Source organism: Talpa occidentalis, unplaced genomic scaffold, assembly GCF_014898055.3.
Source record: "Talpa occidentalis isolate TD23 unplaced genomic scaffold, MPIMG_talOcc4v2.1 talOcc4.8, whole genome shotgun sequence".
Classification (NCBI taxonomy): domain Eukaryota; kingdom Metazoa; phylum Chordata; class Mammalia; order Eulipotyphla; family Talpidae; genus Talpa; species Talpa occidentalis.
Genome location: NW_023605194.1, coordinates 76,857,960 through 76,875,064, shown reverse-complemented (window position 1 = coordinate 76,875,064; position 17,105 = coordinate 76,857,960). Strand labels below are relative to the sequence as shown.

At 55.6% G+C, this 17,105-nt stretch overlaps 1 protein-coding gene across 4 annotated transcripts in view; it reads left to right on the top strand.

Annotated features, from left to right (window-relative positions):
- Positions 1-17,105, top strand: part of NAV1 (neuron navigator 1) — a 239,226-nt gene that overhangs the window by 85,663 nt on the left and 136,458 nt on the right. For 3 of the 4 annotated variants that reach the window (XM_054690020.1, XM_054690019.1, XM_037497617.2), the window contains exon 4: positions 7,789-8,589. In XM_054690020.1, coding sequence (XP_054545995.1) covers positions 7,789-8,589 — 801 coding nt within the window. Of the gene's footprint in view, positions 1-7,788; positions 8,590-17,105 lie in introns of those variants that run through there. The other variant, XM_054690021.1, reaches the window with a different exon arrangement.

Sequence of the window (17,105 nt, the reverse complement as noted above, 5' to 3'; positions counted from 1 at the left end):
ATTTTAATTTGATTAAGAGAAGGCATTCAGGAGAAGGGCAAGACACAGAAAGGTGCAGGGGTGGGATGGAGCCTGAACTGGAGGGTGGCTAGGAGAGGGAGAGGGAGAGGTTACCAGGCCAGTAAGCCAGCATGGTGAGCCTCGAGTGCTGGGTGTTGGTCAGCACTGGCCTCAATGGCAACCAGATATCAGAGGGCAGGGAACAGTCCTTTCCTGAGAAGACACCCAGGCTGTGAATTCTGAGACATACCCCACTGAGAGACATCATGGTGTTCTGGCTTTAATTGGAGGTCCTGGACCCCCTCCTCAGAAGAGGAGAGACCAGGTTCCTTGCTGGATACCTCCAGGGCTCCCCTGCTGAGGAACAAGTTCACAAGAAAGAGAAGTTCTAGGCTGGGGGTTCAGAAGATTGAGAATCAGAACAGGGACCAGCAGCCCAGCTCTAAGTCAGACCTCCCCAGCCCTGGCCTTTCTAGCTTGCAGGCCAGCTTGAGGCCCACAGCTGAAGGAGGCCAGTCCTCTGGGTTTCACTCCTGCCGTCACCTCCCTGGCCTAGAGGAGCCCCTCAGCCTCCTCCCTCTCCTGCCCCCCAGGGCTGCACCACCCAGAGCATCCTGCCCCTGAAGGCAGGGCCTATGCCCCTCCCAGACTTCTAGACCCTGGTCCTCCAGCTGGGAACACTGGGCTTTAGGCTCAGGTTCTCTTTCCTTGGTGACCAGAGGTGACTTGTTTTCCTTCTCAGAGCCTAGTGTCTCTTCTCCCTTTTCACCCTTCTGAAATGTCTCCATGACACTGGGCCTGAAGGCTGACTAAGGTCCATAACCCCTGGCTCATGCCCAGCCTTCAGTTTGTTGAGTTTCATTTTCCCCAACAGATAGACAGCAAATCTCTTCTGAGCCCCACCCCTGACTTTGTGTCCCAGAAATAAAATCCCCAGCTCCTGAGCTCAAGTTATCTCCTGGGACCAGAGGGCCCAAGCCAAGCCCTGCAAGTCCATAGAAAAGTTTCAACTGCCAAGACCTTGACAAAGCAAAGATCTTGACTAGATTAGGAAGAAGCGAGTAGATCAGTCTGGGAGGGCTTCCTGGGGGAACCAAGAGGATCAGTCTGGGAGGGCTTCCTGGGTGAGGCACTAAGGTGTGAGCTAACATGTGCTTCCATGTCAGACCACTCTGTCCATCGCCCCCCTTTCTTCTGCAGGTGGCAGTGGAGGGTGGGGCTCAATTTCTAGTTGGGGCTGCCACATGCATCAGTAAACTTTGCCCACTCTTGCTCATAGCCCAGAGGTATGGCCAATCTCTCCCCACACTTCAACAAGAAGAGAGATGTAGGGCAGGGGAGAGTCCCAGTGGTGATATGCTCCAAGGTCCTTCCTCTGAAAAACTGGAGCTTCCCTCCAAGGAGTGAAGAGAGTGTTGGCCTCCCTGCAGCCCAGGGCTGCCGAGGAGGGAGAAAAGAAGTTGCTGGAACACCATCCCAGAAGACTGGCTCCCATTCCAGCACACCAGCTGTGCTGTCTCTCACCACGGGGTACTGAAAGGTCACTGCTGTTTACAATCTCCACACATCTGTTCTGAGTCACACGTTCATTCATTTAATCAATCGTCATTCATCAAAAATTTCTGAGAGCCCACTATGTGCAAAGAGCTGTGATGGATTCTGAGAAAAATTTCATCACCAGTAGACCAACCAAAGATAGGTTCTTGGGAAACACAAATGAGCGAATCAAGAAAGTCAGCTACAGATGTCAGAGGCATCTTCAAGGCTGCTTCCATCTTCAGGGAAGGCAGCTCGAGGAGGCCCGTTTAGCCTCAAGAAGGGCAGGGAGACTAGAAATGCCAGGCCTTGCTCCAAAACCAGCTCCTGCTGAGGTCGCCCCAGCTGAGGAATGGCAGCTCCAGTCTTCAAGTTGTCCAGGACAGAGCCCTTGGGATATTCTTGATTCCCATCTTTCCCACACACCCACATCTGGCCTACCCGCACATTCTCACAACTTCAAAACATCTGGAGTCTCACTTCTGCCACCAAAGTCACCACCCAGTTCCAAGCCACTGCCTTTTCTACCTCGTTTATTGCAACTGCTTCTGCCCGTGAGTCCAGCCGGGCAGCCCAGGTGACCCTTTCGGGGGGTGTGGTGGGGGAGGTCAGGTCAGGTCAGTCCTCCCTGAACCCCGGTGGTTCCCCTCTGGCTCAGTGCGGAAGGCCACGTACGTGTCATGACCTAAACACCCCTCCACACACTGGCCTCTTGTTACGTCTCTGACCTCATCTCCTGCCTCCTTCCTTCCTTTCTGTGTGACTGTGTGGTCTGTCACATCTCCAGACCTGCCAGGCTCTCTCGCTCAGCCAGGAAATCTCCACACGCGCTGCTCCCTCTCTGCCTCCAGCGCCTGACTGAAGTGCGCCCTCTCAGTAGAGCCTTCTTTTGCCACCATAAAAAGTTTGACCCCTACCCTAGATATTTTATATTTCCCTTCCTGCTTTGTCCTTTCTCCGTAGCGCTGTTTAATATTTAACATGCCTAATTAGTTAATTTATTGTTTTCCCTCCCATGAGAATGGCCTCTCCATGAGGGCAAGAATTTTGGCCTGATTTTCTCTGCTGTGTCTTCCAGGGCCTATGGAGCTGGGCATAGAAGGCCCAACAAGATGTGAGCAAGAGTAGCTGGCTGTGCCAGGACAGCAGCTGTTTCGCAGCCTTCAGCCTGGCCTTGTGCACATTTTGGGTGCTCAAGAAGTCCCTGGTGATAGGGAGAATGACATGGGGAAATGACATAGCAAGGAAAGGTGCAGAAAGTTGTGGGGAACAATGGCTGGAGGCTTTCCACAAAGGCAGATGTGTGGGAATCTGCTGGGGAGGTGAAGAGTAACCTCCTCCTGGGGTCTGAGCAGAACACACTGAAGAAAGGGCTGTCACTCAGGCAGGCTGGGGTGGATGGTCCACCCTGGTCCAGGGTGGATGGGCTTGCAGGGCCTTTAGTTCTGTTCTGTCATGCACAGGGGAAAATTCCCCCACACCTCCGGGGCCTTCAGACAGACAAACATCAGACAGATTCATAGGAGAAAAAGACCAAATTTACTTTAGAATTTATAGTCATGAAAATTCTCCAAATTTGGTCTTTTCACCTACAAATATGTCTGGTGCTAATTTGTTTCTTTATCCAGCTTCAGAAGAACCCAGAGGACTGAAGGAGTTTTCCCTGTACCCCGACAGTAACAGCCCTCAATCTCCAGAATCTGTCTGTGGGCAATGAAATCCAGAAAATCCTTTCCCCTTCACTGCTCAGCTCTTACCCTTTGAGGGAGCCAAATGTGGACTCACCTGCCCACTGCCCCCTCCCTTAGGTCCTGCTTCTCCCAAGGTCACTTTTCAAGGTTAACTGGGTAAGGCAGCCTGGTCCTCTTCATACCTTTCCCTAGTTTCACTCCCCCCCCCAGCAACCCTAGCCCAATCCGAGGAGCAGAGCCCTCTGCCCACCCCCACCCTGGGCCACACCCCTTCCGAAGCCCCAGGTGTGAGAAGGTAGGATCACACTGCTGCCTCTTCTCAGCTGCAGAGCCACATCTTCCTTCCTCAAATTTGCTTTAAGTTATCCCTCAACTCAACCCATCCCAGAAACTGTCAGTGCCTCCAAGAGAGAATGGGGTGAAGAGCCAGTCTGGAGGGACCTGGGGATTGGGGACTTTCCTGATTCCCAACAGCCTATTTTCTCATCTCCCCTTTAGAAACTGTGCAGGATCCAGGCCCCTTCCTCAGGCCTTTGACGTCACCAGCACCCACTTCCTGCCCAGCCAGGCTTCCCTCATCACTTAGCTCCTCCTTGAAGGCTGAGCTCTCTTCAACCTGCCTGTCAGCAGAATTGGGGAGAGGGAGTTGGCAGGGGGAAGATAGAAGGGTCTGGGGCTGGGGTGACTGGGCAGTTCCCTCTCTTTTTAGGAATCACTTGAGGAAGCTGCACATATTGGCTTTATTGACTGATGCTGGCATGGTCGTTGCCAAGGCAGCAGAGCACTCCCACTGCAGTAGAGGATGGTGGGAAACTCAGGGAATGTGAAAGGAATCAAAAAAGCACTAGATCAAGGGAGAGGTCGCATTAGGGAGCGTCTGAAAGTTCCAGAATACCAAGATGGCTATTTAAAGGGACCACCACACTTGCCAAGGCCAGACCCTTTAAAGAGTGGGAAGGGGAGCAGGAGCACATAGACCAAGGGAGAGGTGGCACCGAGGGGACCAGCACTGAACTAACTCATGATATGAACATGGAAGGTATTTGCCACCTCATAAACTGACAGGTGACACCATGCAGGAGTGAATATGGAGGTTCAGATGCTGGGGAGGACTCCTGCCTCTCTTCTGGACAGGCCTGTCTCCAATGAGGCAGAATTGCAGGAGATGTTTATTGAATGCAGGGAAAAGAATTGGGATTTGGAACATACGTATGATATTTCTTGAAGGGAGGCACAGAGGAGCAGGAGGAAGAAAGGGGGAGGTAGAGGCCAGGGTGAAGCACAGGAAGGAAGGCAGGAGTGAGATAAGCAGGAAGAAAGGAAGATCAGCTCCCGGTGGCAGTGAGCAGAGGGTTCCAGGGACCAGGAATTGCAGGTGGACACAGCAACAAGTGGAACAGGGCTTCAGAGCAATGCTGAAGATCAGCTTGTCCTGAGTGAGCTTATAGACATGAACACCAGAGGTGAGGGATCGGATTAACCCATGCAGAATGCGCCAGGTTTCATCTCTAGCAGCACATAGGGGTAGAATGGATCACAGCGGAGGTCGTGGCTTTCAGCCAGATGGCAACCAGTTAATTTCTCCTTGTCTGCTAAGGAAGAGATAAATTTAAATGTAGGAAAGGACCTCTAGACCAGTAAGAACTGCCATAACCTGACACATCAGAGTACAAGTGTCCCCAGATTCTCAAATTCTATTTTTAGGAAAAGTGAGGTTCCCTTGTGATTGAATTTGTGTGTCTTGTGCAGATTAGAGAATGACTTCTGAGTGAAGAAGAGGTGCTTGTAATTTCACTGAAAGTGGCCTATGAGATGGGGGCAGGAGGGGTATGATTACCCAGAGATTTGGCTCCGAAGGGGGGTGCTTGTGTTTGGGAGACCCAGGAATATCTCATGTATGCATGTATCAAGGAGGGACTGGAGAGAGAAAATCCCAAGACTGGACTTGTGGCTAGGTGCTCTCTCTGCCCAAGTCAAGTTGTACATGATGCCACTAAGTCCTTTAACCAGATTCTTGTCACGTGTCATTTCCTGTGAAGTCCTGATTCCGCCCTGAGTTTCCTAAGGACTGAACACAAGACCCCAAGGCCAGTGTACATGTGCCCTCTGATAAACTTCTGATAAACTTCTATACCCAACTCCTTTCCTTCATTGCTATGAGGCAGAGTCAATGCTGGCAAGGTATGGGCCTGAACAACCTTCTGCTTCCTGCATTCCTACCCTGACCCCCTGCCGTATTGATACTACATCTTATTCCAGGGAGCCTTCAAGGTCTTCTCCACCATTTTCCCATTTGCCAGCACAATGTCTTACTCCTACACTCATGTACTCAGCACCTACTAAGTAAGTGTCAGATTCGGGGGTTACAACAGTCATTGGCTCGGCTGTCCCGAGAGCAGTTTCCCTCATCTCACCCCTGCAGTTAGCTGCATATACCTGCCTCTGTGTACTTGTGATGGATTCGTCGATGTGAGTGACATTGCTCTTTCACAGACAGGGTTAGTATTTTGTCAGGTCTGGTATTGCCCATCTTACATTCCCCACCACCCATCCCTTAAAGGCAAACTTTCCATCTTTCTCTGTATCTCCACGGCCTCATCAAGGGTCTATGCTTCTCACTAAGCAACTGGCTGCTTGAGACCTCTGTTCTCAGTGCTATGGTGAGCACATCTCTGCTAAGATTGTTGTCCTTGCAGAGGTGATGCTGTCTCAACTCAGCCCTGGGATTGTGGAAGTCAGAGTCCTGTGGACACCACTAGGACCTGAGTCGTTCAGGTCAGAGACCCAGGTTACAGCACTGAGGCCTCCAAGCATATTGCATATTGCATATTGCCTCCAAACACCTGCTCCATGCAAGGTGCTGAAGACACACTTCTGCGCCTGGACAGCTCTGGTGCAGATGGGGAGACACACATACAGACACCTCTCACCCGGGCAGGCGGTGATGATTGGCGCAAGGAAAGCGGGAGTGCCATGTGACTCAGACACATGGTTCTTCACATTCTAGAGAACTGGGGGAGCTAGAGAGATGAAGATTGGGGTTGTGGTTGGGGGGAATAATCTGAAGAGAGCATTTTGTTGCTCTTAGGGCTTTATAAGCCCCAGCATGGGGCTCCTTGTACAAGTTTGCTGCTGCCCCTGCTGGTGCAAGCTCTGCTTTAGACAACCCCTGCCCCTTACCTTCTAGTCTGAGTACGCTTTGCTCAAGCCACTTGGCCCTGACTTGGAAGGCATGGGAGGAGGGTCAGTGTCGCCCTCTACTGAGGAACAGCCCTGGCCAGTGGCTGCCTGTTCCATCTATCTCCACCCAGGACCCCCTTCTACTCATTTCTCTTCCCTGGGCCCAGATGGAAGCGGAGGGAGGGCTAGGAAAAGTATTCTTTTTCAATTGCTCTGTAGCCCCACTTGAGCTTGGCAGGCTAAAGATCTATGCTAAGCCTCCTCCTGAGTCTCTAGGCTTGATACAGTTCCAGAGTCTCTTAACCCATGAAACTCTTATATCCTGTAAGAGAAGACTGAGAACCAGAAGCCGGCAATGACTTTGACAAGGTCATGCAGTCAATTTGACCTGAACTCAGTCTTCTGGCCCCTAGAATTTGTCCTTTCTTCCAATGCCCATCTCCTCCCCATCCCACCCCCTATCTCAAGAAGGATCCCCAACCTGAGGAGGGCAACCTTGTGCCTCCAGACTGAAGTGAGGAACTGGGGTTGGGGAGGGATTGGGGGTTTAGGTTGGGGTGGGAGAGTCAGCGGCCTGGACATTGTTTGCCCACCCTTCTCCTACCATGTCTTCCCAGGCTCCATTAGCGCAGGATGGAGCCCCTCTTCTCGGCCCTTTTTACCTGCATCCCCACATCTCATCAAAAGAATCTTTGCCACCATCCGTGCCCTCCGACAGCCCTCCCAGCCTCTGGGTAGAAAGCGAGGAGAAAAACAGCTGGGGTCTTTTATCTCCCCCCAGCCCTCTACTCATTCGACCCTGGATCTCCGCTGCACATACCACCCCCTCCGGAGCCAGAAATAGACTCACACTCTCTCCCCCACCTCCCTCCCCTGGCGTACACTCCTCCCCTCTTCCCGCGAGCTCCTCAGCCTTCCCCTCCCCTCCTCCTCGGCTCGGAGCTGCAGCCCGCAGCCTCTACTCCAGCCGGCGGGCGGAGGGCAGCGAGGGCGCTGCCGGGCTGTGCGCCGAGCGCGGGGCAGACCAGCCGGCGGGCGGGAGAGCCGGGCCCGGCCCCGAAGCGCCTCCGAGTGCCTGCGATGCTGCGGGGCTTCCATTCTTCCTTGCATTGATTTTAAATTTTAATTTCTATTTCTCCTCCCCGCCCCTTTTCCCCCGGCCCCGCCCCATCGCTCCGCGGGTTCCTTGCTCTTTCCTTTTCCCCGGCTTCCTTCCCTGGGTTTCTTCCTTCCCCGGTGCCCTCGACTCGCCACCCTCCGGCTCGCTCTCTCTCCCCCTTCCTCTCCCCTCCTTGCACGGTTTCTTCCGTCCTTTCTCTCCCCCTCGCCTTCCCCGCCTGCTCCTCCCTGCGCACCCGCCCCTCGCCCCCCCACCCGCCAGTGCCTGCAGACGCGCGGATCGTCCATGCGCTCCTCGCGGGCAGAATGCTGGGGAGCAGCGTCAAGAGCGTGCAGCCCGAGGTGGAACTGAGCGGCTGCGGCGCCGGCGACGAGGGCGCGGACGAGCCTCGCGGCGCGGGGAGGAAGGCGGCGGCGGACGGCAGAGGCATGCTGCCCAAGCGCGCCAAGGCGCCCGGCGGCGGCGGCAGCATGGCCAAGGCCAGCGCGGCTGAGCTGAAGGTCTTCAAGTCCGGCAGCGTGGACAGCCGCGTTCCCGGAGGGCCGCCCGCCTCTAACCTGCGCAAGCAGAAGTCGCTCACCAACCTCTCGTTCCTCACCGACTCCGAGAAAAAGATGCAGCTGTATGAGCCGGAGTGGAGCGACGACATGGCCAAGGCGCCCAAGGGCTTGTGCAAGGCGGGGTCCAAAGGCCGCGAGGCTCCGCTGATGTCGAAGACGCTGTCCAAATCCGAGCACTCGCTCTTCCAGGCCAAGGGCAGCCCGGCCGGCGGCGCCAAGACCCCCCTGGCTCCGCTCGCGCCCAGCCTGGGAAAGCCGAGCCGGATCCCGCGCGGCCCCTACGCTGAGGTCAAGCCGCTCAGCAAGGCTCCCGAGGCGGCCGTGAGCGACGACGGCAAGTCGGACGACGAGCTGCTCTCCAGCAAGGCCAAGGCGCAAAAGGGCTCCGGGCCTGTGCCCTCCGCCAAGGGCCAGGAGGAGCGCGCCTTCCTCAAGGTGGACCCGGAGCTCGTGGTGACCGTGCTGGGAGACCTGGAGCAGCTGCTCTTCAGCCAAATGCTGGGTAAGTCCTGCCCCCGCCGCACCCCTCCCCGGGCTTTCCCCCGGCCAGCTGCTGGGGTCGGTGCTGGAAAGGCGCGACTGCCTTCTCTTCTCCTCCCAGTGGGGCTCCCAGATCTCGGATCAGGTTGTGGGGGGCTTTGCACCCAGATGTGCAGGGCTGGCCCACCTCCACATGCGCAAGGTTAAAGTGTGCCTTAAAGATGCCACCAGGCGGGAGCCCAGGCGCTGCTGCGACCTGCCTGAGGTGAGACTGGACAATGGGGCGGGGACGTCGGTTCTCAGAAATAGGACCTGTGGGCTTCCTCGAATTTTAAAGCCCAGATTTGCAAGACGGAAAAATCTGGGGCTGCTGGAGAGCTCAGTTGTGTTGTGGTCTGTGCTCAATTAGAAAGCATTCAGTATTGCCAGGACAGCGACCAGTGAGAGCCCGGATCTAGAGGACAGATGTGGGGAGAGCAGATGTGAGGGCTGCTTGGCCCCGGAGCAGAGCTGAGGCTCCACTTCCTCTGTGGGTCTCCGGTGGGAGGCCGAGTCGGGTTTCCCGGGTGTGGGGGTTCTGGCGAGGAGACCCGTCTGGGGCCAGGGGGCGGGCGGGCAGCCGGCCAGTGCAGCACATCTGGATGCACGTCCTATACCTCGGCCCCGGCTCTGGCCCAAGCTCCTACCCCCAGGTTTTTTTTAAGGGAGTGTGGAAAGGTCTGGGCTTTCGCGCGGAGACTCCTTGTCGGCTGGGAAGCCTTTGCCTTTTGGCTAATGGAAGCCGAGCGGGCGGGAAGGGAGGAACAAAGCTTGCTCGGGCGGAGGAAGCGCAGAGCTGCTCCATTGTTCTCCGAGCCTGAAGAGTCTATGCAAAAAACCCGGAGCGGCCCCGGAACTGCGCTTGCTTTCCGGGGAGAGCGCTGGCCGGGAGAGCGAGAGATGCGGGATGCCGGGGCGCCCGGCCCTGCGCCTCGGAAAGCCGGCCCGGCCGTTCCGAGGCCGCGGAAAAACGGCGGCCAGGCCCGGAGTCCCGGCGGGCCGCCTTGACTCCGCGGACTTGTTTCGGTGGCTGAGATGTGGGTCCTCCGGGGCCGAGGGACCCGAGCTTCGCGGGTACCAGCCGGGCCGCCCTCCCCGCTGGGGACTGGGGAGGGGCGTGTCCCCGCGCGTGTGAGGGGCGGGGCCGGCGCGGCCGCAGTGGGGCGACTAGCGGGACGGCTGGGCGGTGGGGATGGAAGGGGGAAGGCTCGGCCGAACCCTGGGGAATGCAGAACTGGAGAAGACTGGTTCGCCACGGTCCTGGGGTTACCCGGATCCCCCCAGTCTCCTATATGGGCCAGAATGACAGACTCCTGACCAGGAATTGGAGCTTTGGATGTGGAACCTCGGCACAAGGGCGTTGCAGAGGCAATTAGGAGACTAGACAAGGGCAAAGAAGGGAAAAGCAGCCTTTCCTCCAGAGAGCCCCTCCTGAGGGCCCAGTCACTGCAGGGAAGAGGGGGAGGGGGAGGGTGCAGAAACCCACAGGGCAGCCCTCCTTGGCAAAGGCAAGTGCTCTGTGCTAAGTTCAGCTTGTCAGAGGTCCTGCCCTCAAGGAGCTTACAATCTAATGACTAGAGACTGACTAGAATGGAAAAAAGGAATAATTTCAGGCACCAAGAAGGGCTGTGGAGAAAATGAAAAGGGACCCTGTAATTGGAAGGGACTGGAAAGGGGAGGCCTGCTTCAGGCATCTCTAGGAGGTGATAATTGAATATGACTGAGGCCTGAGGAGGAGGCCCCAAGCTGACTGGGTGGGGGGGAGCATTCCCTGAGGGCCAGAGAGAAGGCTGAGAAGCATACTGAGGAGAGGAAGACATGGACCGTATAACTTGGGGAGTGGAAAGCAGTGCCACTGGACTAGCAGAGGGCACAGCTGTTTTAAGATCAGGGCTTCACCTGTTGGGGGTGACTGACTTGATTGGGGCCATCCCCAGACCTAGAAGTCCCAGTGCTGCTCAGGACCTGGCTGCTGGTGGAAACCCTTTCCCTTGCTTCTCCTGAGGCAGTAACCACAGAAACCCTGACAAACAGTTCTAGAGCTTAGGGAGGAGGGCAGGAGGGGGAAGCTGAGACATGGTCCTTATTCCTGTCCAGCAGTTGTCACTTCTCCAAGGACACCTTCGAGATGAGGAGAAAAAACCTGCCTCCTACCTCCCCTTGGAAGAATGCAGGGCCAGAAGCATGGAGGATCTTAGAGCCTGAGATAATGGCCAGTTCTGCATGCATCTCCTGACCCCCAGTCACAGCTCTGTCCAGGAGACTTGAGGGAAGAGTCAGGAGGTAAAGAGGGGCTGGCCAAGGCCAGCGTCTATCGGTCATGGCCACCAAACTTGCCTAGATAACCCCACTGGCGGGAGGAGGAAACAGGTAGTGGAAAGTCTGGCAGATGAGCTGGACTGTCTCCAGCTGAGACCCAAGAGAGGGGACAGCTTAGGCCCTAGAAAGACAGTGTTTGGCCTCAAATGATGGGGGAGCTAGTGACCTCCAGGTAAAGCCTCTCTCCTAGAGGTGGGGGAGGGGGTAGACTGAATGATGGAGGTGGGTAAGGATCATGTCAGTCTCCCAAAGCCCATGAAGGTGTTCTAGATTGTCAGGATGGGCCCTCAGTGGAGGGCAGGGTGGCCTCTGTGGGGAGACGAATGGCTGCCTTGACACCTCAGGATGGTGGCTAAAGACACAAGGTGTTTGTTCCCCACTCCATGTGCCTCAGAGTCAGGTTACACTCACTCCCCGGTACCATATCAGACCCAGGAAGCTGCCAAGACTCAATTTCTGAGGAGAGGGTGCTGTGTGAGGCAGCCTCAAGTGAGAACCTTTCTGAATAAGAGAAGAACTGAAACTTGATCATCCCATTCCCAGAAATCAGCTGCCGCCCAGATGGTCTAGGCAGGCTCTCTGCCCCTTCCCTTGCCTTGGAAGCTGCCAAATAACTAGGGTCCCACTGGGGAACCCTAGAAACTTGGAAGATGAGGAGTGAGTGCCCGGAGGAAATGGGCCAGTCCCAGGAAACAGATGCCTTTGGACCCTGGCCAGTAGTCCAGAGCAGGAGCAGGCAGTTCGGCTTCCAGCGGAAAGTGCCCCCAGCCCCTGGCCTGCATCTGGGGCAGAGCAGGAGGCTGCAATCCTGAGTCCCCAGTCCGAAAGTCCTGAACTTTGGGACTCAGTTTCTCCATTTGTGAATGAAAGACATCCTCCCATGAAAGACATCTTCCTTACCTGTAGAGATTGGGGGTGGAGGTGCAGATTAAGGTGGTGGGACCTTGAGACTATCCCAGGTTGCTTGGAGTAAGAGCCTGTAATACAGAGCAGACACACCCTGTAATAGCCCCAAACCACCCTCTTCCCACCTCATCAGCCCCGAATGTAAGGATCTCAAAGCCAAAACAATCTGTTGACCCCTTATGACTTTTCCCTCGACCTTCAGTCCTGCAGGCAAAGGAACAAAGTAGGACAGCTTGGGGAGTCCAGGTCAGGGTGTATAGGGACACAGAAGGCTGGAATCCCTAGTTCCACTTCCTCACCATTAGTGTCTTGACCAATGGTCTGTTGCAATGGTAACAGACCCTCAGAGGAGCGGGTCAAACAGAAAAGGGAAGGAAGTCAGGAAGTTATCTGTTTCTAAGTCAAGTGGTGGATGTGGGTTTTGGGGAGTGGGTTTTCCCAGAGAATGTTCTGGGTTGCTTTCAGTTGGTCAGGGAAGAAATGCTTTCATTCAGTGCACTGGAGGGCAGGCATGGGTCGAGGGGTTCTCCAAGAACTTGTGCCCCGAGTCAACAAGTGACATGTGCATGCCATCCAGCACCCTGTGCCAGCACTGCCCACCCACAACCATTGCCAATTCTGACCTTCCCAGCGGTTCTTCGAGGCCCAACAGAAAGTTGAGGACACAGCTCACCTGTAGCCTGCCCTGGCTTGCAGTACCACTGGAGGGTGCTCAGGAGAGTCACAGGCTGAGGGAGGGCGTGGCAAGGTGTGGCCAAACAGGTGAGCATGCGTTCTTGTGGAGCTGGCACAGAACCTTCGGGCCTTCTACCTGCCTCAAGTTTGGCCCCACAGACATTTCTTTTCTCATTAGGTTCAGAAATTTTTCTCCCAGGCCTGGGCTAGTTGCTCTCCAGGGCCCACCCAGGCCTGTCCTTGGGGCTTTGCTCATCCAGATCGCTGCAGAATAGCTGTTCCCTTCAAGGCAGCCACGGCCCCCGGCTTCTGAAAGAAGTGGTGGGAGGGTGAGTAGGTCTGAGAGGCGATTCCTTTCCTCTGTGGAGATGGGGCAGGTGCCACAGCAGTGCCCAGCGCATCTGTTTCCTTGAAGCACTAACAGCCCTGGAGATGATGCCCTTTCTCCTCAATGGTTACCTCAACCCCAGGCCACAGCCCCCTTCCTACTGGATTGGGTGGGTAACAGGACCACGTCAGCTGGAATCCTGGGGTATTTCCTCGCACTTCACTCTTGTTCCACACATTTCAACTGACACCTGCTACTGTGGCTATTGCTGCCTGCCCCTGTGACCCATTCCCTAGTCTGTCCTAGTCTGCCCAAGCCAGCACTTTGTCTTCTCTAACCCCAATGTCCCTCATCTGGAGCTGCTCCTCCATCCACAGGACCACCCTCACACCTCTGACCCCGAGGGCTGAGGGCCTCTGACCCCGAGGGCTGAGGGCCTCTGACCCCGAGGGCTGAGGTGCAGGTTACTCCCTGGGGGCTCAAGGAGAGCCAGTCCTGCTTTGACCTGCTAAGTAGAGCCCCCCAGTCCCTGACCGCAGTGCTGCACCCTTGCTCCCGCTGTGCCTCTGCAGCGCACTGCAGCATCTTCTTGCACAGAAGAGTGGGGGGACTGTGCCACCAGAGGGGAGGAGTCCCTCCTCTGCAGCCATCTGCACCTCCTTCACCCATTCCTGGGATGCAGAACCACAGAATGGAAACTGTCTGGAGGAGCCACCCACCTAAAGACAGAATGGTTCCCTCTATAGCATCCCAGGCAGGTGGGTGTTCTGTTTACACACTCCTAGTGGCAGAGGGCTCACTACCTAATTTTCCTGGAAAGTGCTCATTATTAGATCCTCCTGTGGAGCCCAGATTCTGTCTTTGAATTTCCACCCTTGGGTCCAGATCTGCTCTCTGGATCCCTACAGATTAAGCTAGCCTGCCTCTCACAGCGCCCCTTTCTTGTGTTTAAGATCATGCCCCTATCCATGCTCCATCCCACCTTTGCTCTCTTCGCTGCTTGCTGCTTTTCATTTTTCTTCCACGTGTCTTTTCTTTTGGAGTAAGGTTTGATAGGAGGAGGTGTGAGCCCTTTTCACCCTGGTTTCTGGGAGTATGGGAGTGTGGCTCCCCTTCCAGGCCCTCATGTCTGCTCTTAGAGTGGCTCCCTGCTGGGGACCCACAGCACCTGGCTGAGCATCCTTCTGGCTCCACCCTGTTGTCTTCCCCACAGCCCTCTCCCTCTGCCTGGAAACCCATTGCTAGCAGCCAGCGCAGGGGAAATGGGCGCCACATGTTTCTCATTTGCGCTGGCTGACCTCCTCCCACACCCTGTTTGGATTACCCAGATGCGTTTGATGTTCCGGGAGCCTGCAGCCTCCCCTCTCCTGCACAGGAAGGGCCGGGGTCCAGGCCAGCTCCCTGCCCTGCGTGGGCAGGCTCTGCCGATCTGAGAATGCCAGTCAGCCCCTGAGGCTGACACCACCCCCCACACCTGCCCCCATAGTCACTCTGGGGACTGGGCCTCCGTGGGAGAGGAAACCAGAAACCCCACCCCTCCTGGTCAGGTTCTGCCTCCTGTGGTGCACAAGGTCTCTGCTTCCTTGGGACCCGTAGAAGTCAGAATGCGACTGGGGAGATGCTTGGGATCTGCTTATATTCCCCAGCTGGAGACTGAGGGTGGATTAGAGTCGCATCGGGTGTGTCCGGCATAGTCCTGTGTGTCTGCGTGTGGTGCTGGAGTGTGTGCCTGGGACAGCAGGTGGGCCAGGAGCGCAGCCTCTTTGACAGTAACTATGTCTCTGGCAGGAGAAGGAGCAAGTCTCAGGGCGGGGAAGCGAAGTAGAGGAGAATGAGGACCTGACGGGGGTCCCCCGATTCCGCCAGCCCATTTGGTGCTGAGGTGGCTGGTGGGAGAGCTCAGAGCTCAGCCACCTGCAGCTTATAGGTTCACCCCTGAAATTCCTGGCTCTGAAAGCTTCAGGCTTTCGCTGCCAGCGCCTTGTACATGGTGTGTTTGACACACAGTTATCCAGCCCAGCTTAGCCAGCCTCAGCCAGGCGGCCGGGGCTCAGCCTGGGTGGGGCCTTGGCCTGAGCCATCTGGGAATCTATTTTAGACATCCCAGTAATACATTTTGGGGCCACTGGAGTGGGTGGTTTCTCCATCGTCTTGTAATTTCTGAGCCGCTGCTCCTGCTCAGGGCCTCTCTGCCTGCTCGCTGCTGCAAGGTGGGGGTGTGGGAGCCCAGAGCAAGGTGGACACAGGCCCAGTGAGCTGCAAGTGTTCCTAGTGCCAGCCCCCTGCAAATCCCAGTGCTTCTTGAAGGGGATGCTTTTGGGGGTGTTGCTGTTGGTGTGATCTGTCCTAAGAGGCTGAATAATGTCATAAGTGCCATGTGTTTCCAGGTACACAATCTCATAAGCCAGGTTGTAAACTGTGACCTTGACCTGGGCAGGAAGACAGTGTAAATGGGAGAGCAAGCCTTGGGCTGTGTGTGGGGAGGTGCGGGGTAATGGTACACAGACATACACCTGAGAGCTCAGTGAGGTTGGGTGTGAACACGAGGGTGTGAACAAAAGGCAGGCCTTGACAGTGTGTGTGTTATAGAAATGCTCACCGGCCTCTGGCGCACAGGCACAAATGAAGGTGCACGTGCACGTAGGTGTGCATGTACATGAGGATTGGACAGGTTTCAAAGAGTCTGAAATATGACCAGGATAGAACAGCTTCCCTAAACGGACCCCCAGGAAGAGACTGCAGGGGTTCAGACTCTCTGGCTCCGAGCCCAGAAATGCACTGCTAGCATAGGTGACTCTTCAGACTGTGAGGACACAGGCTCCTTTGGCCCTTGGTGACACCTACAGGTCCTTCCCTTTTGGGGAAACTCACAGTCACCCAGGAGACCCTGGCTTCTCTCTGTAGGATCCCAAAACTGCCCTGGCACCTCGAAATTCAACAATCCCCAGGCAGAGGATTGTCTCCTAGCAGCTGGGACCTGACTCTCCCGGTAGGAAAAAATAGGTCCTGAGGATACATAATCCAATGACAGTGAACATGTGTCAGCCATTTGGAATTGAACTTGTTCCTTAATGGGAAAGAAATCACTTGATGCTCACAATAAGCTTGCAGACCTGGTACTTACAAACAAGGAGACTGCGGCACTGGAATATACAGGTGATCTGCCCAAAGTGAGTAAAGTAAGTGTGTAGCAGAGCCAGGACTTGAACTTCATCCCTAGGAAGTTCAAGTTCTACTTCCCAAGCCTGCAACCCCCCAAGTTTGCGTTTGATTCCATTTAATGTAGGGTTCCTTGTCAAGCAGACACTGTGCTCCAAAGATTGAGCTTTGGGTGCTGCTTGCTGGGAGATGAGATGAGAAGTGTAATCACAAGGCAAAATGTGGCATGTCCTGCAGAAGCTAGGAAGGGCGAGCAAGGTCACCTTGAGCTGGAATGGGTGCTGGAGAAGTACTGCAGTGCAGTTGGGGGGCTGGGAGGCTCTAGAAAAGTGACATGAATTTGAAAAGAAGGTTGGGATTCTGGCAACAGAGCCAAGGGATGGGAAAGGAAGGGAGGAGGTAACTGAGGGACTTGATTTTGGGGTGCTGCCACCAGAGAAGAGGTGGGGAAGGACATGAAAGAGAAGAGACTAGAAAGACAGGTCAGGTGGGGCGATGACACCCCCAGAAGGCTCTTGGCTGAGAGCTGAACAGAGAAGAGCCTTAGGTTTCCGCCTCAGCCCAGGATCTCCAAAAGTATCTCAAACCCACTGGTCCTTGGAGAGGTCGCTAACAGAGCAGGAAACAGAAGCCCAGGGGGACAAGATGGCGGTCCCATTTGCTCCTTTGCCAGGGCACCAAGAACCCCCAGCCCCCCTGCCAGTTTCCTGCAAAAATGCAGACAGAGCCTCTGCCTGCCTTGTCCTTCCCTCTAATCTCTCCAACAGACAAACTCTTACACCTGGAAACCCAGCTCAAATGTCCCCTTCCCCTCCCCCCATCATGGACCTTACCCTATTGTATGAGCCAGTTGGCCCGTTTCTCTCCCTCAGCATGCAGCCTCTCTAGTTCTACATGTTTGAATCAACACTGCCCTCGTAACCCCTGTCTGGGAGACTCAGGGAAAGGATGTCTCTGTGCCCAGAGTTGCCTCTCGAATAGTAGCAGCTCTGATTCAGGCTCTGTCCTGCCCAGGATGGACACTGTGCTGCCCTAGCCTGGGGACTGCCAGGCCAAAGGCAGACCCACGACCCACAGCAAGCCTGAGGCCGACTCCATGTGGCAGAACTGAC